The sequence below is a fragment of the Lithobates pipiens genome, unplaced genomic scaffold (genome assembly GCF_037356315.1).
Source record: "Lithobates pipiens isolate NorthernLeopardFrog02 unplaced genomic scaffold, aLitPip1_a1.2 Scaffold_1, whole genome shotgun sequence".
Classification (NCBI taxonomy): domain Eukaryota; kingdom Metazoa; phylum Chordata; class Amphibia; order Anura; family Ranidae; genus Lithobates; species Lithobates pipiens.
The window spans coordinates 167,983,749-168,010,474 of record NW_027507685.1 but is presented as its reverse complement, the minus strand read 5'-3'; the positions used below and the strand labels follow the sequence as shown (position 1 = coordinate 168,010,474).

Below are 26,726 nucleotides of genomic sequence, written 5' to 3'. Positions count from 1 at the left end.
CTTATCCAAAGTTATCTTATGTGTACAGTGATTCGTTTAATGTCGTTTTTAGGCAGTTGTGTTTATGGGCTTTTCTTTGAAGGCAAAAAAATTTGTTCAGACACCGAAGTTTCAGATGCCAAACGTGGTTCCGGCTTTTAGCCGTGTTTTAGTTTAGAAGTGTTTACAAAAACTGCCCCTTTTTTTTTTTTTTACATTACAAAACTTAAAGGATAGCAAATGATCAAAAGCCACTAAAAAAATATTTAAAAAAAAAAAAAATTTACTTGCTTGCAATGCTTCATAGACCATTTATATACCCCTAATGAGCCCATGGTTCAATACAATACACCACTCGAATTGCTGTTAGCCAAAGTAGAATTGGAATTTGACCTATGATGTTAGATTTGAACCAGATGACCCCACCATTAAGCTTGACCCCCTACTTGATCAAACATAATTGCATGAAATTTTTTTCCTCACATATGCTCATTATAGAATCCATAGTAAAAGCATTTGTATTTTGTGTATTTCACCCATACCCCTCCGTCACTCTGCACATTGCATTCTTCTTTTCTCTACAGTTCCTCTAAAATTATCTACCAACCCTTTGGTAGAGGACTCATGCAACCACTCCAACAATCCTTTCCCTCTCTCTGATCACTACCATATTCATTTTACTCTCTCCTTCTCTTCCACCTCCTCTTCCTCACAATTACCCGTAAAAAACCGTCGCAACCTCAACCCTTCTCTGCCCCCAAGGAGGAGAACAAGGCGGGTCCAGCAGCAGATATAGCAGGTAGGGATCAAGCAGAAGCGTAGTCGAGGAACAAGCCAAAGGTTGGTAACGAATGGTAGCAAAGATACAGACGGTAGCAGGGGAGACAAAAGCGAGATATTGGCTGGAGAGAGCACAATCTGGCAGTCAGGAAGTGCAAAGACGGTTTAAATCAGGAAATTTGTGGGAGGAGCAAAGAGTTACAGGTCTAAGACCAACCGGATTCAAGGCAGGATATTTCAAGGGATTGTCCAGGGAACGGTCCAGCATTCCAGGTTGCACAGCAAGCAGAGTCATTGGCAGACACAGCAGTGGTCCCAGGTTCAAGTCTAGGACACCTTTTCTGGCATTTTCCCCAACTCTCTAAAACATGCATTAGTCACTCCCATACTTAAAAAAACTCTCCTTAGATCCAACCAATCTTAACTTAAACCCCATCTCCTTGCTCCCCTTTTTAATCGAAACTCCTTGAGTGTCTGGTCTACCACTGACTGAGCGACCACCTCACTGAGAATAACTTTCTTGATCTCCTTCAGTCTGGATTTCGCCCGCAACACTCCATGGAAACTCCTCTCCTAAAACTCAAATGATCTGCTAATGGCTAAAACCATTGGACACTATCCTGTACTCCTACACCTTTCTGCTGCCTTTGACACAGTGGACCCCCTCATCCTCCAACAACTCATGCCTTTGGTTTCCGTGACCGTTCTCGTCTCAACCTACTTATCCAACCGCACCTAGCGTTACTTACAATTCTACTTCTTCCTTTTGCTGGCAGGGTCCCCCAAAGTTCTGTTCTTCCTTGGGTCAGCCGATAGCCTCCTATGGCTTCCAACACCATTAATACGCTGACAACACCCAAATGTATCCCTCTGCTCTTTCAGCTCCTCACATATCACTGATTTACTAACAGATATCACACCACTTTCCCAAATTTAATCAATCCAAAACCAAGCTCATAATTTATCCTTTCCAATGTGCCTCTTCCCCTGATTTCTCTGTCAAGACAGATGGCACAACTATCACCCAGTCCCCACATTCCAAATATTGCCATCTCAACATCTAGAAAATACATCCCTTACTAAGCAATCACACCACAAAGTACCTAGTTCACTCTTTTGCCTCGACTACTGCAACTCCCCACTCACAGTCCATCATGAATGCTGCTGCCAGGCTCATCCACCTTATCAACTGTTCAGTGTCTGCTACTCCTCTCTGTCAATCCCCCACTGGCTTTCGCTCACCCAACAAATTAAGTTCAAAATACTAACAACTTACAAAACCGTCCACAACTCCACCCCAGTGACATCACTAACCTAGTCTCAAAACAACAACGTAATTGTTCTTTTAGTTCCTCCCAAGAGCTCCTGCTCTCTAGCTTCCTCATCACCGCTTCCAAAGCCTGAAGACTTCTGAGCCTCTCCTAATCAACTCCCTAGCCCAATCTGTCTGACTATCTTCTACTCTGTTTGCCTTTCGACAATCCCTGAAAACCCTCCTCTTCAGAGAATCACATTATGTCACTAACTACTTTTATCTTCTTCATCAGCTCACCCCCTCACAACCATTACCTTTTGTATCACTTGACCCTCCCTCCTAAACTGTAAGCTCCAACGAGCAGGGCCCTCAGATTCCTCCTGTATGTAATTGTAGTGTAAACAATGTCTGCCCTCATTCTGTAAAGTGTTGCACAAACAGTTGGTGCTATATAAATTCTATATAATAATAGAAAGAAAAGGCAGGTGGATCCATGGATGGATGTAGGGGAATCAATCAGCCATGACACTACAAACTGCAGCCACCACATGAGCATCCACCATTACAAGGTAAGGCAAACAACTGAACGTGTACAAACCAAGCACATCAATTGATAAAGCATTCCCAGACACATGGACATCATTAATTAAAACCCTTAGGCAAAAGGTCAGATTCTAATCCCGTTATGAGCAGGATACATTTATCTTACAAAATTTGATATAAGACTCAGAAAGCTTACATGTACAACCTCCACATTCTAAATAGTCTATACTACTTTAAAAAATATAAAAATTAGTGGAAAAGCCTTGCTAAGAACCCAAACACTAGGTACTTAGTATGGGCTTGCCTTAGCAAGCTCTGAAAGTAGCGATGTACCCCAATCTAGCCTGCCAAGAGGCTTTATTGCTCCATAGAGGGAGGATTCATTAGGAGGCTTGCTGTCTGGGCCCTGCTCACAGCCTAGGACCCACAGCAATATGTCCTCCACTCCTTTAGCCTGTAGTATTCATGTGCTCAATGCCGCCCTAATGTCAGCTCTTCTCTGTAATCAGAGCCTGAAATAAGATGGCACTGGAGTGTGGACGCCCATGTTTTAGTAGCCAGGATAAAGCGTACATCAAGAAGTGTGTCATCATCTGGTTCTGGAATAGTCTGCACCATCTTGGTCAATATCAGCCTATCATACAGGGGACCTGCCCAGAGGTACTATGCTGCCTGGAAAATGCAGGAAGAAACCCCCCTGGGGGACCAATGACCATCAGTGGGACTACCACATCACAAGTAATAGGCCAAAAAAAAAGCAACAGGCTGCTGGATTTGCCTGCATCAGTCAAGCAGCAAGATCCAGCACATCTTTAGGGAAAACCCTCATGTAAGCAACTTGACCAGGAACACAGGCACGCCGGGACCTAGTCACCTGAGGGGGGCCCAACAACCACAATATACCATAGTTTGTAAACTCTTACTTTCAAAAAAAACAATTTCATCAGCTGAATCACAATTTTTTCAAAGAGAAAAACAAATTAAGTTTACATAATTTTTTCATCCGTTTCTGTACATGAACCATCTACAGTGGTGTGAAAAAGTGTTTGCCCCCTTCCTCATTTCCTGTTCCTTTGCATGTTTGTCACACTTAAGTGTTTCGGAACATCAAACCAATTTAAACAATAGTCAAGGACAACACAAGTAAACACAAAATGCAATTTGTAAATGAAGGTGTTTATTATTAAAGGTGAAAAAAAATCCAAACCATCATGGCCCTGTGTGAAAAAGTGATTGCCCCCTAAACCTAATAACTGGTTGGGCCACCCTTAGCAGCAACAACTGCAACCAAGCGTTTGCGATAACGTGCAATGAGGCTTTTACAGCGTCCTGGAGGAATTTTGGCCCACTCATCTTTGCAGAATTGTCATAATTCAGTTACATTAGAGGGTTTTCGAGCATGACCAGCCTTTTTAAGGTCATACCACAACATCTCAATAGGATTCAGGTCAGGACTTTGGCTAGGCCACTCCAAAGTCTTCATTTTGTTTTTCTTCAGCCATTCGGTGGTGGACTTGCTGGTGTGTTTAGGATCATTGTCCTGCTGCAGAACCCAAGTTCGTTTCAGCTTGAGTACACGAACAGATGGTCGGACATTCTCCTTCAGGATCTCTTGGTAGACAGCAGAATTCATAGTTCCTTTTATCACGGCAAGTCTTCCAGGTCCTGAAGCAGCAAAACAGCCCCAGACCATCACACTACCACCACCATATTTTACTGTTGGTATAATGTTCTTTTTATGAAATGCAGTGTTCCTTCTACGCCAGATATACTTGGACACACACCTTTCAAAGAGTTCCACTTTTGTCTCATCGGTCCACAGAATGTTGTCCCAAAACTCTTGGGGATCATCAAGATGTGTTGTGGAGAAATTGAGACAAACTTTGATGTTCTTTTTGCTCAGCAGTGGTTTTCTCCTTGGAACTCTGCCATGCAGGCCATTTTTGCCCAGTCTTTTCCTGATGGTGGAGGCATGAACGCTGACCTTAACTGAGGCAAGTGAGGCCTGCAGTTCCTTGGACGTTGTTGTGGGGTCTTTTGTGACCTCTTGGATGAGTCGTCGCTGCGCTCTTGGGGTAATTTTGGGCGGCCGGCCACTCCTGGGAAGGTTCACCACTGTTCCATGTCTTCGCCATTTGTGGATAATGGCTCTCACTGTGGTTCGCTGGATTCCCAAAGCTTTGGAAATGGCTTTATAACCCTTTCCAGACTGATAGATCTCAATTACTTTCTTTCTCAATTGTTCCTGAATTTCTTTGGGTCTCGGCATGATGTGTAGCTTTTAAGGATCTTCTGGTGGACCTTACTGTGTCAAGCAGCTCCTATTTAAGTGATGCCTTGATTGTGAACAGGTGTGGCAATAATCAGGCCTGGGTGTGGACAACCACAGTTATAGTATGTTTTAACAAGGGGGGCAATCACTTTTTCACACAGGGCCATGATGGTTTGGATTTTCTTTCACCTTTAATAATAAACACCTTCATTTACAAATTGCATTTTGTGTTTACTTGTGTTGTCCTTGACTATTGTTTAAATTGGTGTGATGTTCCGAAACACTTAAGTGTGACAAACATGCAAAGGAACAGGAAATGAGGAAGGGGGCAAACACTTTTTCACACCACTGTAGAGTCCTTAACCACTTGAGTCCCTGAGGCATTTTTTCCATGCAAAAACTGTGCCTGTTTTTCATTCGATCCGTATTTAAAAACGGAAGAAAAATAGAGGTCCGATCCGTTACAAAAAAACGGATGTTGACAGAAGCGGACGTAAATGGGTAATCATCCATTTACATGTGTTTTCCATAAAGAATGCATGGATGTCCGTTTTTCAACGGATGTATTTTATTTATTTTTTTACCAAAGACGTAACAGAATACATTTTGGCCTAAATTTATGAAGAAATTAGATTTTATTGGATATGCTTTACAACAAAAGGCAGAACATATTGTTTTTCTTTTCAAAATGTTTAGTCTTTTTTAGTTTATATAATAGAAAAAAACCCTATGGTGATCAAATAAAACCAAACAATAAAAAAAATAAAGTTTTATATATAAAAGTAAATTTGCATACAGTGTTGCATGACCCCACAGTTGCCAGTTAAAGCGGACTTCCACCTAAAAATTGAACTTCCACTTTAAGTGCAGGTGATCCCCTGACATGCCACATTCGGCATGTCTTTTTTTTGGTGGGGGGGGGGGGGGGAGCGGATATCCTCTTTTTAGAGGGATCCAGCTCCCACTTCCTCCCGGGGAATCGCTGCGCCAGAAGGAAGTCCACCTTTCCCCCCCTCCCTCTCGGCAATCATCTGGGACACGTCACAGGTCCCAGATGATTGCCCGGCCAGTCGCAGTGTGGCTCACGCATGTGCAGTGCTTACCCGGCTGTGAAGCCACAGCTGGGTGCCCACAGTGACAACGCCGATGCCGCAGAGAGGAGGGGGAAGAGGAGTGGTGCTTTGTTTGCCCGCACCGCTGGACCATGGGACAGGCGAGTGTCCGATTATTGAAAGTCAGCAGCTAAACTTTTTGTAGCTGCTGACTTTTATATGGGTGGAACTCCGCTTTAAAGCATTACAGCGCTGACTAGCAAAATATGCCCTTGTCATAAAGGGGGTAAAACCTTCTGAATGACAAGTGGTGTGAACACTTTTGGGCATTATTATTTTTTTTTTGGGGGAGGTGGTATCTAGGTTTGGTAGGTACCCTCTCCCAGCTGGATGGGCTAACCAATTCCACTGGAAGTTTGACCACCCTCCCTGCTCGCAACCTCTTGGGATACAGGTCTCTTGAGACTGTGGGACCATGTAAACAGCGCAGAGTGGCTTGCACAGTTTGAAGCCACAAGGAGTCAAAGCCATCTTCCCATAGTAAACATGTCAGCACTGAGAACACCTTGACAGGTAAGTGTCCTTTTATTAAATGTCAGCAGCTATAGTATCAGTCATTTTTTTTGCACAGACTGAAGATGCTCTTTAACTGTTTCCGGACTGCCGACCTCACATATACTGTGACAGGGCAGCCCGGCTGCACGAAGCAACGGGTCTGGGGCGCACGATTGGACACAGCGGGAGCCAATCAGTGAGTCCAGCGAATCTTCGTAGTAAGGCAGAACGGTGGTCTGCCTATGTAAACATGGCAGATCGCCATGGTCAGTGAAGAGGGAGATCTTGTGTTCCTGCTAAGCAAAACCATCCCCACCCAGATAGCGAGGAGCGTCCCCTAGGAGCACATTTAACCCTTTGATCGCCCCCATTAACTCCTTCCCTGCAAGTGTCATTTATAGTGTTTTTTTTTAGCACTGATCACTGTATTGGTGTCACTGGTACCCAAAAAAGTGTCACTTAGTGTCAGATTTGTTCGCCGCTATCCTGCTGAAAATCGCTAATCGCCGGCATTACTAGTAAAAAATATAAAAAGTTGGCGCAATAAATTTTGTACAAACTAATCAATATACCCTTATTGGGATTTTTTGGGGTTAAAAAAAAATAATACATATATATATATATATATATATATATATATATATATATATATACACACACACACATACTGGCCTAAACTGATGAAGAGCTTCGGTTTTGTTTTTTACTTTTGGTTTTATTGGACATTTTCCATAGAAGAAAATTAAAAAAATATATTTTTTTTTTGTTTATAGCGCAAAAAAATAAAAACCACAGAGGCGATCAAATACCCCCAAAAGAAAGCTCTATTTATGGGGGGAAAAAAAAGAGGACAATTTTGTTTGGGTACAGCATCGCATGACCGCGCAATTGTCAGGTAATGTAACATTGCTGTATCGCTAAAAATGTTCTGGTCAGGAAGGTGTGGAACCTTCAGGGGCTGAAGTGGTTAATTACTGCTGATGATGCTCATATTACAGCTTGTCTAACATTTCTAATTGGTCACCTGAAAATTGCTGACAAGTTTAGGAGCCAGGGAAGATGGAATGTTAGACAGGACTGACCCATCCATACAAGGCTCCACGCCATAACACACACATTTAAGCTGATCATATGAAAAGGGCAGTAGAAGGCTGATTGGTGTCTGATCGTTAAAAACCAATGAAGTAATACTTCCTGAAGCCTCAGCTGTCTAGAAAGTCCACAGCCCCCCACCTACCAAGCAGATGACAGCGCTGACAATGAACGGTAAAGGCCGGCAAAAAAAGGATATTGTCTGATCAGACTGTCCACCTCTCCCTCGTCCGGCCCCTGGGGCTCTGCCGGCTCCTCCTGCAACTGATCGTCCACAAACTTGTTCTCATCGTACTCATCGATGTCCACCTTGCGGAAACGCGACGACAGAGTATTCTTAGCCATGACAGAGACACCGGCTAGCGGGGAAAGTAACAGGAACCCTCCTCACAGTCAGGAAGAAGTGACTGGGCACACCAGGGGGAAACTGGCGGGCTTCACACACAAACACCGTTTCTCGCACGGACACTAAACCAGAAACCGGGTCCGCTAGCTGTCAAACGGTTTCCGTTTCTGTTAGTCCGGCTCTCTCCACTTCCGGCGACTCCTGGGCGGAGAGTGCAAAGGAACCGGAAACGTGTCAGGCACAGAGGCACAAGCGACTTGATTGCGTCTTGCTGCCTAGCAACTGCAGCCCTGTTGGCTCTGGGTATTATCTGCTTTTTACTTTTGACCTGGGAACTGAAGACGAACACTATGAATGAATGATCGTGCTGGCATATTTAAATTGGTACAGTTTTGCATTATGTATGTGTATATATTATATATATCTCTGCCACCAGGGAACCATTACAACCACCGTAGTAGTTGGTACTTCTGCAGTGATCGTTGCAACCTGCTAGTGCCTGTACAGAGCAGCTTTCTTCTGCACAATGATCACTGGGGGTTGCATAGTTAGCATTTTCCAAGGAGCGTGTTCTATCAGATTACAACTACCCATCAGCAGGACCGTTTTCAATATTGATTGGACCCTGGGCAAACCTTTTCTTGCCCCCCCCCCCCCCCCCCATGCAATTTCACTCTACACCTGCTCTGAAACATTCAATAAATAACAGCTAAACTTAAAATCAGTTTACTGTATCAGATCAGGCAGCAATTGCGATTGGTTACCAGTGGTTACAGCATATCATTACTGCTTACTGACTGGTTGCTAGAGGTTACAGCACAAATTATAGCTCATTGATTAGTTGCTAGGGGTTACAGAAAATTTCTGCTTTTTAATTGGTTGCTAGAGATTACTGTACAGAATTACTGCTCACTGATTTGTTGCTAGAGGTTACATCACATCATCTCACTGCAGGGGGGCATTTATCTACATATGTATGCTGCCTTTATTTACATATCAATAGAAATGACCACAGCTATTTACTTATAAATTGCTGCTATTTACATATGAATGCCAGTTATTTACATGTAAACACAGGTTCTGCAGGTGAATAATCTGTACAGAATAATAAGGCAGAGCTGGGTAGCATTAGTACCAGCACTTCACACTGAGATATTGGGACACGGCACAGGACTAAAACTTCAAAAGCCAATAGAATTTAAACTGGGATAGTTGGCAAGTATGAAGCAGCTGCTTTGGGCCCCACAACAATGACGGGGCCCAGGGCAGCTGCCCCTTTTGCCCTGCCTTACAGACGGCCCTGCCCATCAGATTGTGCAACGGAAGTGACGTTCCAACCAAAAAAAATGTACTGTTCATGCGTTCCACGGTAGTATATGGGTTCCACACACTTTATGATTTGTCAGGTAGCAGTAATCTGATAAAACACTCATGCGGCCATCTTACTACACCCAGCTATGTCTTGACGGGACGTACTAAACTGCATATTGGGATGATTGGATTATTGGCTGCAATGCGCAGAACTCTCACTAGGTGATAGTGTACTTTTTACACACATATATGGTAATGAGTGTTGTTACTCAAGATATGTTATTCTTTCCCACAGTGCTTGATACTATGTTGGAAGAAGCAGTTGCTAATGTTTAACTGTTCACTTGCTGATTTATATACATGCAGCTGTATTCCAATGAACATATTTAATCTATTTCTGAGAGGAATATTCATATAATTATTTTTCCACATGGAGATTATGGCTAAACAAGCCTAGGAACACAGTTGACCTGTTTCTAATAGGAACATTTGTAGAACTATTTCAAACAAGGACAAGGACACGGAAAGAAAAGCTTAAATAAACACTCTTTCCATTACTTAACAATATATTCCTTAATAAATAAATATATAACCCAATACAAATCAAAATATTCTATTCTCTTTATATCTGAACTTCCATAAAATTGTATCTGGTCTGTTTAATAATGGCATCTGAATTAGTAAATTCCACCAAAAAAAACATATTTAACCTATTTCTGATATCAATATGCATATAAATATTTTTATGCATGGGGATTATGGGTGGAATATCATGGCTACACATTCCAAGGAGCATATTCAAACTGTTTCGAAAACAATTATGGATGAAGATTATGGGTGGAATATCATAGATACACATAGGGGGTCATTTACTATAGTGCCAGGAAGTACTGAGCACTATTGCAAATAATAGCGCGCATTTTTAGCCAAGTAAAAGATTAATAGGCGAATGTGCACATGAATATGAGTGCTATTAGCCACGAACAAGCATTAGTAAATTTGAAAATCTGTGCTAATTAGTGCCTCCGCGTATATGCGAATGGATATATTTTTTTCAAGTTATTATATAGCATTGCACTGTAACCATGATCCATGTATGTGAAAGAAACATTTTTAAGTGAGATGTGCTCTACTTTGTGTGCATCTGTTGACGTATATTGCAATTAGTATACCTAGATTTTTTTCCTTCTTTTGCTAACAAATGCAATTATGAATGATTATTACATAATAATGTCTGCTATTCTGTAAAGTTACATGTATTAAACATTTAGGTTAGCTATTTGTTGTATGTTGTATTTTATTTTTTATTTTTTGATTTAGGTGACTATAAAACCGTATTTATTGATGATCATTCTTTAACCACTTGCTTACTGGGCACTTAAACCCCCCCTCCTGCACAGACCAATTTTCAGCACTGATGCACTTTGAATGACAATTGCGCGGCCATACAACACTGTACCCAAATCAAATTTTTATAATTTTTTTTCCCACAAATAGAGCTTTCTTTTGGTGGTATTTAATTACAGCTGGGAGTTTTATTTTTTGCTAAACAAACAAAAGATGCAAAAAAAATAAAAAAAAATAAATCATGTTTAATAGTTTGTTATAAAATTTTGCAAACAGATAATTTTTCTCCTTCATTGAAATGCACTGATGAGGCGGCACTGGTGGGCACTGATAGGCTGCACTGGTGGGCACTGATAGGCACAGATAAGGCAGTACTGATTGGCACAGATAAGGTGGCACAGATGGGCACTGATGAGTGGCACAGATGGGTGGCACTAAGGGGCACTGATAGGTACCACTGATAGTTGGGACTGATGGGCACTGATAGGTGGCACTGATAGGTGGCTCTGATAGGTGGCACTGCTGGGCACTGATGAGCGGCACTGATGGGCACTGGTAGATGACACTGATGGGCATGGATATGTGGCATTGAGGTGCAGCACTGTTGTTGAGGCAGATTGTGGGCACTAATAGGTGGCACTGTGGGTACTGATGGGTGGCACTTTTTTAATATTTAGGTGGCACTGGCAGGGGGCAGGTGGGCACTGATGAGCTGGCCGTGGTCGGGACTGAAGTCCCTCTCATGGCCCGCCGGTGATCGGCTTTTTTTTTTTCCTCCTCGCGCTGACAGGAAAAATAGCTGATTACCAGCTCTGTTGTGTCACATGATCAGCTGTCATTGGCTGACAGCTGATCACATGGTAAGGGGTCGGGATCAACCCCTTGCTCCAATCCGTGATGAGGCGAGTCTCATAGACTCGCCAATCACAGAGCGCGCCACGCGTGCCCATCAGGGGGCGCGCAGGACACTCGTGCACGGGACGACGTCAATAGATGTAGTCCCAGCAAAGCAGGTCCACGCTGTAGCCGTCATTCGGCTATAGCGCGGATCTCCAGTGGTTAATCATACTACACTATTATGCAGGTCTTGTACTTGGCACAATGGCTTAGTGGTCTACTCAGATGTCTCCACAGCATTCATAGTATAAGTTCAAATACCAGCCAACCTACCATCCACCAGCTGTGTTTATATTTTCATTGCACAAGCAAATTAAAATAAACAAAGTTAACTAGTGTGTGGTGTTTGGAATTTCACAGCATAATAGTATTGAATACTTACATATCATTGCATGCATTGGAAGAGTTACTATAATACAATCAGCCAAATTAAAGTGCATTGGCTAATTGGTATTCACCTATTTTCAGCATATGCTGCTTTGGCTAATAGTCATTTGCCTTTTTTTCACCAATTCATCTTTTAGTATCTCTCTGTGGGATTTGAACCCATGCGTCCTTCAAAGCCTGAGTTGTTCAAGTTAGAAGTGCTGACCACTAGCCTATTGTACGTAGCACAATCATACATAGAAATTACATTTACTAGTGTTTGATGTTCCTTCTCCCCGATCTGTCTATCCTGCCACTGCCGTCTTCTCCCGCTGATGTGTTCTTTCGCGCAGCCGTTTACCCACTTATAAAAAAAAAAGCCGCTCTTTTTCTGTGGCCATCCAATAATGTCACCCGGAGAGTCCGCTCCATGGCTGTGTAAGAGACATCACACAGCGGGTGACAACACAGCGGAGGAAGACTGCCGCAGAAGAAAAGAAGCTTTAGGTAACCGGCTGTGTGGAAAAACACAGCAGATGGAGAAGACGGCGGTGGCAGGAGAGACGGCTCTGGGAGAAGATGGAGGAGGGAGAGACAGCGTCTGGCGCTATTTTACAATAAAGGACTTGTCAAAAACCAGCTATTGTTTTTTTTTACATTTCACTGCTTTTTTTCCTTGAATTTTGGAATCCCATAACATAATATTATTGAATAAGTATATACCATTGCATGCATTTGAAGAGTTAAAATATGGAATAAACCAAACTGATGTGCATTGGCTAACTATGCTGCTGAGTACAATGCACACTTTCAGGAGGTGATGCTGCCAGTGGGATTTGAACTCATGGGCAGCAGGGCATACCGCTATGCTACAGAGCTGAGCACATACCTACAGAGAAAATACATTTACTTATGTTTACTAATGTTTGATTCTATACAATAATGGTTTGCATTTCAGGCAGTAATATTATAGTAGCAACCATGCTCATGCTGATGGGGCATTGGCTAATAGGCATTCGCCTCTTTTCAGCATATGCTGCTGAGTCTAATGCAAGCTTTCAGTAGGTGATACCATCTGTGTGATTTTCAGCCATTTGAATACAATGATATTGAGAACATACGTTTACTAGTGTTTGATGGTGGGACTACTTTATATTCTAGGTATAATAGTACTCAGCACAGTTACTTAGGCCCCTCTCACACTTGCGTGACCTGAAAGTTGCGAGATTTTTGATGTGACTAAGCAATGCCTGTGTGATCTTGAAGTCTATGGACGCAAGAGTCGCAGGGAAAGGTGCGCAACTTTCCTGTGATTTTGCGTCAGCAATTTTGTCGCGATTCCAGGGAATGCCTGTGTAAACTTGAGGTCTATGGACCTCAACTCGCATCAAAGTCTGACAAAAGTTGTACAGGGACTGTGTTCAAGTCGGTGTGACTTGAAGTCGCACAGATATGAATGGTACACATTGAGAATCTTGGGGTATAACTTGTCATGCGACTCTGATGTCCAAAGTCGCACAAGTGTGACTCAGCCCAACTTAATTTCTAAATTGCTTTGTTTGTACATTTTCAAAGCCAATCTAAAGGAATATTATTGGTAAAAAAAAAAAACACTTAGCGGTTTAACTAATATATATATATATATATATATATATATACAGTGGTGTGAAAAAGTGTTTGCACCCTTCCTCATTTCCTGTTCCTTTGCATGTTTGTCACACTTAAGTGTTTCGGAACATCAAACCAATTTAAACAATAGTCAAGGACAACACAAGTAAACACAAAATGCAATTTGTAAATGAAGGTGTTTATTATTAAAGGTGAAAAAAAATCCAAACCATCATGGCCCTGTGTGAAAAAGTGATTGCCCCCTAAAACCTAATAACTGGTTGGGCCACCCTTAGCAGCAACAACTGCAACCAAGCATTTGCGATAACGTGCAATGAGGCTTTTACAGTGTCCTGGAGGAATTTTGGCCCACTCATCTTTGCAGAATTGTCATAATTCAGTTACATTAGAGGGTTTTCGAGCATGAACGGCCTTTTTAAGGTCATATCACAACATCTCAATAGGATTCAGGTCAGGACTTTGGCTAGGCCACTCCAAAGTCTTCATTTTGTTTTTCTTCAGCCATTCGGTGGTGGACTTGCTGGTGTGTTTAGGATCATTGTCCTGCTGCAGAACCCAAGTTCGTTTCAGCTTGAGTACACGAACAGATGGTCGGACATTCTCCTTCAGGATCTCTTGGTAGACAGCAGAATTCATAGTTCCTTTTATCACGGCAAGTCTTCCAGGTCCTGAAGCAGCAAAACAGCCCCAGACCATCACACTACCACCACCATATTTTACTGTTGGTATAATGTTCTTTTTATGAAATGCAGTGTTCCTTCTACGCCAGATATACTTGGACACACACCTTCCAAAGAGTTCCACTTTTGTCTCATCGGTCCACAGAATGTTGTCCCAAAAGTCTTGGGGATCATCAAGATGTGTTGTGGAGAAATTGAGACAAACTTTGATGTTCTTTTTGCTCAGCAGTGGTTTTCTCCTTGGAACTCTGCCATGCAGGCCGTTTTTGCCCAGTCTTTTCCTGATGGTGGAGGCATGAACGCTGACCTTAACTGAGGCAAGTGAGGCCTGCAGTTCCTTGGACGTTGTTGTGGGGTCTTTTGTGACCTCTTGGATGAGTCGTCGCTGCGCTCTTGGGGTAATTTTGGGCGGCCGGCCACTCCTGGGAAGGTTCAGCACTGTTCCATGTCTTCGCCATTTGTGGATAATGGCTCTCACTGTGGTTCGCTGGATTCCCAAAGCTTTGGAAATGGCTTTATAACTCTTTTCAGACTGATAGATCTCAATTACTTTCTTTCTCATTTGTTCCTGAATTTCTTTGGGTCTCGGCATGATGTGTAGCTTTTAAGGATCTTCTGGTGGACCTTACTGTGTCAAGCAGCTCCTATTTAAGTGATGCCTTGATTGTGAACAGGTGTGGCAATAATCAGGCCTGGGTGTGGCTAGAGAAATTGAACTCAGGTGTGGACAACCACAGTTATAGTATGTTTTAACAAGGGGGGCAATCACTTTTTCACACAGGGCCATGATGGTTTGGATTTTTTTTCACCTTTAATAATAAACACCTTCATTTACAAATTGCATTTTGTGTTTACTTGTGTTGTCCTTGACTATTGTTTAAATTGGTTTGATGTTCCGAAACACTTAAGTGTGACAAACATGCAAAGGAACAGGAAATGAGGAAGGGGGCAAACACTTTTTCACACCACTGTATATATATATATATATATATATATATATATATATATATATATATATATATATATATATATATATATATATATATATATATAATTTTCTCCTTTAAGAAGGTGTTTTAGGAGGTGTGTCCTATGCCTACCTACTTTTGCTAACAGTTGTCCCTTATACCCATCTCAAAAAGTTGGGAGGTAAGAAATCGCCCCCTGAAGTCACCCAAAGTATTGCAGGAACTACTTTTGGGAATCGTTGTGGCGTCACATCAATTCGGACAGTTCTATTACCATCAATAGGCGGACGATTTGGCCTGCAATTTGACATGTCAATTCAGAGCTATGTGAACATGGGTGAAGTTGCATAGATATTAGAGCAGCATGATTCTGGCCAAAATGAGAATCACAATTTTTTTTGCTTAGAATAAAACGATCATGATTCTCGCAACATAAAATCTTTTACATTATCCCCAAAAAATTCGGCTAGCTTTAGTGGTTAGTTTTTTTGTTTTTTTATTCATTAAAGTAATTTTTTCCCCAAAAATTGCATTTTAAATACAGTTGCGCAAATACAGCATGACATAAAATATGGCAACAACCACATTTTATTCTCTAGGGTCTCTGCTAAAAATATATATATAAAATGTTTGGGGGTTCTAAGTCATTTTCTAGCAAAAAAAAAAATGATTTTAACTTGAAACCAACAAATGTCAGAAAAAGGTTTAACGGTCATTTTTCTATAGCGCAGCTGTGCTAATTAGCACTAATTGACAAAATTTGCGCTAATTAGCGCAAACTCACGGCAATTTGTGCTAACTAGTGCTGAAACGGTATTCACTATAGCGCTGGTGAGAAAATACTCCAAACATCGAATTTACTATAGCTCCCTAAAACCAAATAGCGCCCAAACCCATACTCTGCTAAAACCTGAAGAATTGCACATGGAAATAATGTTTAGAGCATGATATAATTGCCTAAATGGTACTGAAATATGTGGTATATTATTTAAAGATAATCTGCTTTTAAACTGTGTGAAAAAGTGATTTCTACACTGAAATATCTTTAAGTCTGACAAGTGAAAAATTCTCAATTTTTGGACAACTAGGTGCCAACACAACTGAGCATGCTCAGACCTGCAAATATCTCTCATTTTAACTCGTGTGTTTTTTACCCGGCACTATAGTAAATACCGAAATGAGAGCTAATTAGAGAGAATTTTTTGGAAGTGAAAATCTGCTCTATAAGGCCCCTTTCACACTGGGGCATTTTTCAAGCGCTACAGTGCTAAAAATAGCGCCTGTATAGCTCCTATAAAAATCGTGCTCCTTTCACTCCAGTGTGAAAGCCAGAGGCTTTCACACTGGAGCGGTGCGCTAGCAGGACGGTGAAAAAAGTCCTGTAAGCCGCATCTTTGGAGCGGTGAAGGAGCGGCGTATTCACCGATCCTAAACCGCTCCTACCCATTGAAATCAATGGGGCAGCGCGACTGTACCGCCAGCTTTGTGGGCGGTTTTAACCATTTTTCGGCCGCTAGCAGGGGTGAAAACCGCCCGTTAGCGCCCGCATACCGCCGCTAAAACTACAGTAAAGCGGCGCTAAAAATAGCTCCCGCCCAAGTGTGAAAGGGGCCTTATAGTCCAATGCAAGTTTTAGCCATTGATTCTAATGGAACAATTGTAACTTTCACAAAAAGAAAACCTTTTAATGTTGAGATGAAATGTATCTTTCTCTGAAATAAATTTTGCTTTGCAACATTGTTGCTACTACATAAAATATTTAGTTTTTAAGAATACTAGAATGTGGAATGTTTTGATGTTTTGATAAAATATATTTTTCTCTGTCATTTTCACTTGTTACTCTCACAACAATATTTACCCAAAACTCACACAGGTGTCTTTACAATCCACAAACAATAGCATTGCTGATACAAATTTAAAATTAATCACATTTTTATGTGCTTTTTATAATTTCAAAATATTCATAATTTGAGCCCAAAAAATTTGATATGTGTACCAACAAAATGTAATTCCCAAAAATGTGAGGGGAATATTCTACTCTCACCCACAAAAAAAACACCAAATATCACAGAATAGATCAAGAAGAATAACTCTTGAGTAATGTACTTGGAAGAATGGTCAAACATTCCCATAGATACACTCCTAAACCTTGTGGACAGCCTTCCCAGAAGAGTTGAAGCTGTTGTAGCTGCAAAGGGTGGGCCAACTCAATATTGAACCCTACGGACTAAGACTGGGATGCCATTACAGTTCATATGCATTTAAAGGCAGGCGTCCCACTACTTAGGCCAATATATTGTATATTAACTGTGACACTGAGCATGGCTATGGACTTAGGGCTGGTTCACACCACAGAGATGCAGACACTGTGTTGGAGGCTGCCTGCTGGCTTAGTGGGTAGCAATTCTGTCTAGCAGCACTGGGGTTGTTGGTTCAATTCCCCAACATGCTTGTGTTGAAGTTTATATGTTCTCCTTGTGTGGGTTTCTCTTTACAATCCAAAGACACGCTGGCTTTATTTTTGGCTCCTGTCGAAATAGTCTCTAATGTAAGAAAGTTCATTTTGGACTTTAGATTGGAAGCTCATTGCAGACAGAGACTGATGTTAATGGGGGTTATTTACGAAAGGAAAATCCACTTTGCACTACAAGTGCAAAGTGCACTTGAAATTGCACTTGAAAGTTCAGTCACTGTAGATCTGAGGAGAAGATCTGAAATTGAAGCTCTGCTGATTTTATCATCCAACCATGTGCAAGCTAAAATGCTGTTTTTTATTTTCCTTGAAGTAGCGTGATTTCAGGTGCTATTTGATAGACATCTGTGTGGCTTCATACAGATTTTGTTTCCAATATTTATTTTCAAAGAGAAATGCAAATTCGGTATTTGTCATTGTTAATACAAAGAGAAAAAAAACTTATTGTACATGTGTGAAACTTTGAAGGTCATTTACAGAGTAATTGAACCACAACATAGTGTGGAGTGACTGTGTTTTGTCTTATTCAGTCTGGGGGTCGAAATTACAACCAACTTGTCCCCCAATAGCTGACCTTTCGACTTAGGCTCTTCATACAGACTTCTATTGAAATCACACCTGAAATCAGCAAAAGTAGTGCAGGAACTACTTTAGCAAATTGGTGCGGCGCTGCAAAATCTGTGTTGCATCGATTGGAACAGTGCCATTGCTGCTAATAGGCTGTGACTTGTCATGCAATTTGATGTCTCAAATTGCATGACAAATCGCTCCAATGTAAACCTAGGCTTCAGCACACTTGCAAGTAAGTGATAAAGGTGGAATTTTTATATATACAGTAACAGCTGTGGAGAATTGCAGGTAATTAATGCAGCTGGTGGATAGGCAGTGTTCGAATGTGTCAGCTCTGGTTCACATTGGTGCGATTTGACATGTCAAATCGGTGGCAACTGCACTGTTCTAATTTGTGTGACTTTGGGTGCGATTTGTATTGATATCAGTGCAGAAACCTGCACAGAGGTCTCTAATATTAGCCCTCCCTCCCCCACAATCGGGACTGACATGCGGGAATGAAATTGTGAGTAGTGATGGACGAACTTCGCGGCGGGCCCCATTGACTTCAATTGGAGGCAAACTTTGCAAACCTACAGGTCAAATTTGCAGCCACAAAATAATTACTAGCTGTGCAAACATAGTCCCACCACATGGCCAATGACATTACACATGTATGAGGTGAATCTGGGATCGACAACTACAAGCATTCCTTTTTTATATGTGAAATTGTGACAATTCAGGACTGTGGAGCGCATGAAGGCAATGGAGGAGAGGGAAGGTCAGGGTAGGCAAAGAAGAGGGTGCAGGAGATGATCACCAGCAGCGTGACATACAGCAATGACACCTGCACCGTGATAGTGTGATCTGACACCAGCACCATGATAGAGAGCACTGACATCAGCAGCGTGACATACAGCAATGACACCTGCACCGTGATAGAGTGATCTGACACCAGCACCGTGACATAAAGCACTGACATCAGCAGCGTGACATACAGCAATGACACCTGCACCATGATAGAGTGATCTGACACCAGCACCATGATAGAGAGCACTGACATCAGCAGCGTGACATACAGCAATGACACCTGCACCGTGATAGAGTGATCTGACACCAGCACCGTGACATAAAGCACTGACATCAGCAGCGTGACATAAAGCACTGACACCAGCACCGTGATATACAGCACTGACACCAGCACCATAATAGAGAGCACTGACATCAGCAGCGTGACATACAGCAATGACACCAGCACCGTGATAGAGTGATCTGACACCAGCACCGTGATAGAGAGCACTGACAGCAGCACCGTGACATAAAGCACTGACACCAGCACCGTGATATACAGCACTGACATCAGCAGCGTGACATACAGCAATGACACCTGCACCGTGATAGAGTGATCTGACACCAGCACCGTGATAGAGAGCACTGACAGCAGCACCGTGACATAAAGCACTGACACCAGCACCGTGATATACAGCACTGACACCAGCACCGTGATATACAGCACTGACACCTGCACCGTAAGCAGCCCCAGGAGGAAGTCAGCATAGAACAGGGATGGTGGGAGCCCCTCATAATGAGCATAGCACAGGGATGGTGGGAGACCCTCATAATATGCACAGCAGAGGTACAGCCCCAGGAGGAAGTCAGCACAGCACAGGGATGGTGGGAGCCCCTCATAATAAGAAGCCCAAGGAGGATGTCAGCATAGCACAGGGATGGTGGGAGCCCCTCATAATAAGCAGCCCCAGGAGGAAGTCAGCACAGCACAGGGATGGTGGGAGCCCCTCATAATGAGCATAGCACAGGGATGGTGGGAGCCCTTCATAATGAGCATAGCACAGGGATAGTGGGAGCCCCTCATAATATGCACAGCAGAGGTACAGCCCCAGGAGGAAGTCAGCACAGCACAGGGATGGTGGGAGCCCCTCATAATAAGCAGCCCCAGGAGGAAGTCAGCACAGCACAGGGATGGTGGGAGCCCCTCATAATGAGCATAGCACAGGGATGGTGGGAGCCCCTCATAATATGCACAGCAGAAGTACAGCCCCAGGAGGAAGTCAGCACAGCACAGGGATGGTGGGAGCCCCTCATAATAAGCAGCCCCAGTAGAAATATGACACCGCTCAACCTCTTCAAACAGGAGGGTACGGGCGTATAGTACGGTGTGCTTTTTTTGGACAAGGAAGTGAGCCAAATGAAGAAAGAAGGTCTGTGTGCTTGATTAAAAAAAATAGTTTATAGACATATACATGGTCTACTGGCCACATGTGTTGAATTCCTCCGAGATCCATGCCTCATTCATTTTTAGAAATGTGAGGTAGTTAACAATGTCGTGAGCTAGGCGAGTACGCTTATCGTCCTTGACCCTTATGCTTTTTTACGGGGGCCCTATCAAAACACTGGAGCATGAAAACCCCCATTTGCACTAAACTGGAAGCGGTGTGGTGGCCTGGCTCCTGCTCATCATCCAGGATAATGTCATCCTCTTCATTCTCCTCTTCCCATCCACGCACAACAACAAGGATCCCAGAAAGTTTTAAAGCATGCTCTTCTTGTTCCTCCTCATCCGCCCCGGCACCATCCTCCTCTGACTGATCTTCAGACTCCTGTTGTCTCCTGTTGTTCACTTGTCTCAGATAGAGTAGCCCCCCTTGGGAATTCATCCAGCATTGTGACTTCCTCATCTTCCCACTCCTGCTCCTCCACAGCTTGATCAATGACACGACGCAATGCACGCTCCATAAAGAAGGCATAAGGTACCATGTCACTGATGGCGCCATGGCTGCGACTGACCAGTTTGGTGATCTCCTCAAATGGCCGCAGAAGTCTGCATGCGTCGCGCATGAGCAGCCACTGGTGCGGTGAAAAAAAACCCAGCTCCCCAGAACCTGTTCTGCCGCAGAGTTCATACAGGTAGACGTTAACTGCACGTTTCTGCTGGAGCAGCCTATCAAGCATATAGAAGGTTGAATTCCATCGCGTCGGGCAATCGCAAATAAGGCGTCGGACCGGCAGATTGTGTCGCCGCTGAATGTCAGCAAGGCGAGCCATGGCCGTGTAAGATCTTCTGAAATGGGCCGAGATTTTCCTTGCCTGCCGCAAGATGTCCTGGACCCCAGGGTATTTGACAACGAATCGCTGCACGACCAAGTTTAAGACGTGTGCCATGCATGGCACGTGCGTAATTTTGCCCTGTTTCAATGCGCTAAGCAGATTGGCACTGTTGTCACACACCACTTTACTAACTGTCAAATTGAGCGGTGTTAGCCACTGATCTGCCTGTGAACGCAAAGCTGAAAGGAGTGCCGGGCCAGTGTGGCTCTTGGCTTCCAGGCACAACAGACGCAGCACGGTATGGCAACGTCTCACCTGGCATGTCGAATAGGTTCTGGGGAGCTTGGGCGGTGCAGCGGAAGAGACGCTAGCAGCGAAAAAGGAGGAGTCAGCCGAGGAGGAGAGGGAGGAGGATGGAGTAGGAGGAGGAGGAAAAGAAGAGCCAGGCCTGCATGCAATCCATGGCGGTAAAACCAAATCTACACGGGTGCCACGGGTTACATGCTTGATGGCCGTCAGAAGGTTCACCCAGTGGGCAGTAAAAGTGATATACCTTCTCTGCCCGTGTTTGCTAGACCACGTGTCTGTGGTCAGATGTATCTTGGCACCGACACTGTGTGCCAGAGATACATTCACTTGCCGCTGAACATGGCCATATAGCTCTGGGATGCCCTTCTCTGAGAAATACTTCCTTCCTGGGACCTTCCATTGTGGTGTTCTGATGGCCACAAATTTTCGAAAGGCCTCCGAGTCCACCAGTTTATATGGCAGTAGTTGGAGGGCTATCAGTTCTGACAAGCCAGCCGTCAACCGTTGGGCAAGAGGGTTATCCGGCGTCATCATTTTTTTACGCTCGAACATTAGGCCCACGGAAGCCTGCCTTCTTGCAGAAAAACGTGAGCTTGGCGTGATGGAAGGTGGAGTGGAGGACAATTGTGAGGAGAGAGGAGAAGGAGAAGTAGAAGACGAGGCTGGACGGTGAGAGCCTGGAGTGTGGCTTTGTGTGTTCCGTTGCTCCCACTGGGCTCGTGATGGCTGCTCATGTGCCTTTTTAAGGCGGTCGTCCCTAGGTGAGTGTTGGGCTTACCGCGACTAATGCGTTGACTGCAAAGATTGCAGATGGCAACACTATTGTCAGCAGTGGACACGTTAAAAAAAGGCCACACTGCGGAGCCATGTGCTGGCGTCCTGGGAGCGCCAGATGTGACCGTACATGGTCGATGACTTGCTCCTGATACATTAGCAGTCTGCTTTGTCCCTCCTGTGCAATGTAAGTTATTCCTGCTTCCCCTCCCTATCTGCTGGTCCATATCTCCCTCTGAACTCCCCTCCTCTTCCTCTCTTGTGGGCACCCACGTGACATCACTAGACACGTCATCATCGACGTCACCTTCCCCACCGCTATAAGTAGAGATCTTGGAGTAGGCAGCAACACCGGGGACAATCTCCTCCTTGGGCTGATCTGGGTACTTTCGACAGACTGCTGAGTGGCGGTTGTTGCTACCTCCTCTTCCTGATCCAATGCCAAGAGTGGCTGCGCATCAGAAATGTCTATGGATCGGAAAATAATTCCTGTGACTCAAGCGGAAGGTATGTGGTGGTGGTGGTGGTGGTGGTGGTGTTGTTGGTGGTAGTGTCTTTGGGGGTGCACATAGCAGAGAGTGAAGAAGAGGGTGCAGATCGAGAGGATGAGGAGGGTGCAGAAGAGTAAGGCTGAGTGAGCCACTCAACCAAGTCTGGTGCGTCCTTTAAAGTAATTGAACGCACCTTCTGCAACTTCCCACTTTGGCTCAAGCCTGTTGCTCCTGCCCTACCCCTACCACCCCTGCGGAAGGGCCTGCCTCTTCCTCTGCCTGCCATTTTTTAAATGACCCTGTGGCAAAACTCTCAGTCCCTATACTGATAAAGGACTGCTGCAGAATAGGGCAGCAGTCAGCAGTAGTGCACCTCAACCCTATATATTGTGGACCTATACCAGTCCTTAAGGAATAGCAGACTGTACCTCACTCAACCCTATGTACTGTAGTACACTATACCTTACCAGTCCTTATAAGGACCTTTGTGGAACTAGTAGGTTGTGAATGATTAGCAGACTGTACCTCAGTCCCTATACTGATAAAGGACTACTGCAGCAGAAGGGCAGCAGTCAAGTATAATATTCTTTCTATATTTGGAAGAAAGAATATTATACGTGTACAAGCCTATTACCATACCAGTCCTGAAAAGAACCTTTGTGGACCTAATAGTAACAGCTACTGATTAAACTGACTGCCCCTCACTGCCACACACACCTTCCTGCCTGTCCATATTTAAACTGACAAAACACAGGCTGCTGCAACAATAACTTGAATAGCACTCAAAACTATATCCTGTACTACTTTACCATACCAGTCCTGAAAAGGACTTTTGTGGACCTAATAGTAACAGCTAATGATTAAACTGACTGTCCCTGCTGCACACAGCGTCCTGTCCCTCTCTCTACACTGACAAGACAGGCTGCTGCAACAATGACTTGAATAGCAGTGCCTCAAACCTATATCCTGAACTACACCTAACACCTATACCATACCAGTCCTTAAAAGAACTTTTGTGGACCTAATAACTAGCGATTTGGGTCACTGCTGTCTCTCCCTGCTCCACACAGCAACCTCTCCCTATAGTGACATACGAAAGAATGTAAAATGGCCGCCGGATCGGGTCTATTTATAAGTTAGGGGGAATGTCCAAGTGTCCATGGGCTGTAATGTCTCAATTGGCTGTCCTGTACCCCATGATGGATGTGTCATCATAGGTCAAAGTTCTTTTACACAGTAAACATGGAAGTCCGCTGGGCGAACAGCGAACAGCCGAAATTTGCCGCAAAATGTCCGCCGGGTGAACCGTTCGGCCATCCCTAATTGTGAGTTCAGCTGAACGATTTCCTCCCGCTGTCAGTGTGAACCAGGGCTCAAACTGGGCCTTTGTCTTTCTAATTCACCTGCTGCTATCCTAGGGACACCATTTCTTATACAAGTCAAAAATATTCGAATGGTCGTTAATATTTACCCAGTAACTAACTAAGAATGGGCCAAAAGATCATATTCCTCTTAGCCCCTGTACACTTGGTCGGACATTCTGCCAACCAAATCCGTTGGATTTTGTCCGACGGATTGTGTCCGAAACTGTTGCATACACACGGTCGGACCCAGTTGTCGGATTACGCGGTTGCCAAGAACGCGGGGACGTAAGCCGTGTACGGCGGGACTAGAAAAGGAAAGTTCAGCACCATGTCCGGCACCCTTTGGGCTCCTTCTGCTGATCTTGTGTTAGTAGAAGCTTGGGGAGAGATGATTCGCGCTTTTCACATTAGTGATTCAGATCGCTACTGCTCTTCGGTTTCTGCTTGTCTTTGCGTATCTGATAATCAGTGTGTGCAGTCATTAAGTATTTGTTGATCATTGTGGACTATATCTTGGTATAGTATGCTTTGAAAGGCATTTTTTCTTGTCTGCTTGCTTCTGCTATTCAGGTCGTTCTTACAGGCCTTGCTGTTTATCAGTGCTTTCTGGTGTCCATTCTGACCAGCCGACCGTTTTCAAACTATGTTTCCTCTACGTACTCGTCGTACAGTTTGTGCTGTGCAGGGGCTTCATGTTGGGGTTCTTACTTTGACACAAGCTCGGTCCATGAACAGGGAGGGGAGGCGTTTTGTGGACCAAGAATTGGTTGCGCCAGCGTCAGTTCTCGCACATGCCTTTGCTCCGTGAGATCCACGGGAATAACCCTGATCATTTCAGGAATTTTCTCTGGATGATGGACCCCGTTTTTCACCGTCTGCTGGCTTTGCTGACCCCTTATATCACCAGGCAGGATACCTGCATGTGGCAAGCCATCACTCCGGAGCAGAGGCTCATCGCCACGTTGCGCTACTTGGCGACAGGGAGAAGTCTTCAGGACCTCAAGTTCTCTACAGGCATCTCCCCCCAGGCTCTGGGGATCATTATTCCAGAGACCCGTTCTGCCATCATTCAGGTCCTGCAGAAGGACTATATGAAGCTAAGTTTTATCCTTAAACATCACATTCTATGTATTTCATGATTGCTAATGTCTTGCATTTCTTTCCTCATTCCCTAATTACCATCATTGCAATATGCTCTAATTCATATGCTCGGCCCCTTTGTCCTCATGCATATTTGCCTCACTAACTTCCCCACCATGCTCTTCTTGGCCCATCAAACTATAGTCTAGTCACTTACCAATGTCTTTTGTCAGCTCCATAGTATTGCTTTCCCCTAAACACCCCCTAAAATGTCTACAAATGTGATGTGTGTGCTTCAATTCATGCAAAGTGACCTTTTTTTTTATTTTTGTATTAGTAACCCCCCTCTCCCCAACTGCTAGCATAGCTGATAGCAATCTTCTATCTGATATCCGATGACTTGACCAAACCCAATACACACTATACCTACCTTTTTCATGATCACATTTATGGACGAATTCACCAAAGCATGTAGTGTAAGGACCTGCCTCAATACTTTCAAATGCTATTTTAATTTTTTTAACACATGAATTTTCTTGCTATGTAATAGCAGAATGTCAAAATGTGCTTCCATTTTGTTATTATGACACTTCTTACCTGTCCGGTGGGCTGCCAATAGTGTAGCTAAGGAGGGGCTTCCCAAAGTATCACACATTATTTAGGCATTCAGCTCTCAATCAAGTGGAGAGGGTTACCTGTCCTAAACATCCCCCCTCATTTTTTAGCAAGGGCCCATCATATGGGGGGGTGATGACTCTCATAAGGGGACCTTATACTTTAGGCTTTAAATACTCAGTTGCCAAAATGTTATACTAATTTTGACCAAAAATGTGGGTGTCTAATCTGCTTGCAATGTTGATTTGTCAAATTACTAATTTTTGTACTTGTTTCACTACACAGTGTCCTTCAACGCCACAGGAATGGCAGACTGTGGCCTCCCACTTTGCCAGTTTTTTTTAAGTTGTGCCTTTTTCACCAACAGTGCAAACCCAAGTTTAGAGCGAGATGAGGGGACAGTCTCTTCTTCAGATAATCTTGTTATGTTGTGGGTCTGCTACACACACACCTTCTTTTTGTAACTAATGTATGTAGTGAATTACTGACCAAAATCGTGCTCATTTTCAGCACCATGGCAGGAAAATGGCATGATTGTCCAAATTTACACCTCACTGTGGGTGCTTTTTACTAAAGGCACATCCACTATGCACTACAAGTGCACTGCAAAAGTATACCTGAAACTACACTTGGATTGCAAAGTGGAGTTGCCTTTAGTAAATCACACTCCTTCTCAGCACAAACTAAAATTTGACTACAAATACATTTTATGCGCAATGAAAAAGGAAGCCACACATTGTTGAGAATTCAACTTTTTAATACAAGCACATTCACATGTGCGTTTCGAAAAGGTTTTTACAACAAACCAAGACATTTTGTGTATCCAAAACAGAGTTTAATCAGAATTTTGTTTCCTTGTTGTTTTTGTGTAAACAGGCATGTATCAAACCGTAAAATACAGAACACAGGAACTTACAAAGTTCAACTTTGAAA

The 26,726-nt window shown here is 43.5% G+C and overlaps 2 protein-coding genes across 4 annotated transcripts in view; one reads left to right on the top strand and one right to left on the bottom strand.

Annotated features, from left to right (window-relative positions):
- Positions 1–8,093, bottom strand: part of ARPC5L (actin related protein 2/3 complex subunit 5 like) — a 177,424-nt gene extending 169,331 nt beyond the window's left edge. For both annotated transcript variants that reach the window (XR_013273929.1, XM_077478847.1), the window contains exon 1: positions 7,728–8,093. Coding sequence is in view for 1 of the 2 variants with exons in the window: in XM_077478847.1 (XP_077334973.1) it covers positions 7,728–7,873 (146 nt within the window). In the remaining variant the exon portion in view is untranslated. The remainder of the gene's footprint in view (positions 1–7,727) is intronic.
- Positions 8,094–8,213: 120 nt separating this feature from the next.
- Positions 8,214–26,726, top strand: part of LOC143978369 (large ribosomal subunit protein uL29-like) — a 123,660-nt gene continuing 105,147 nt past the window's right edge. The window contains exon 1 of one of the 2 annotated variants that reach the window (XM_077478848.1): positions 8,214–8,258. In XM_077478848.1, the coding sequence (XP_077334974.1) occupies positions 8,229–8,258 (30 nt within the window). In that variant the 5' untranslated portion in view covers positions 8,214–8,228. Of the gene's footprint in view, positions 8,276–26,726 lie in introns of both variants that reach the window. The other variant, XR_013273934.1, reaches the window with a different exon arrangement.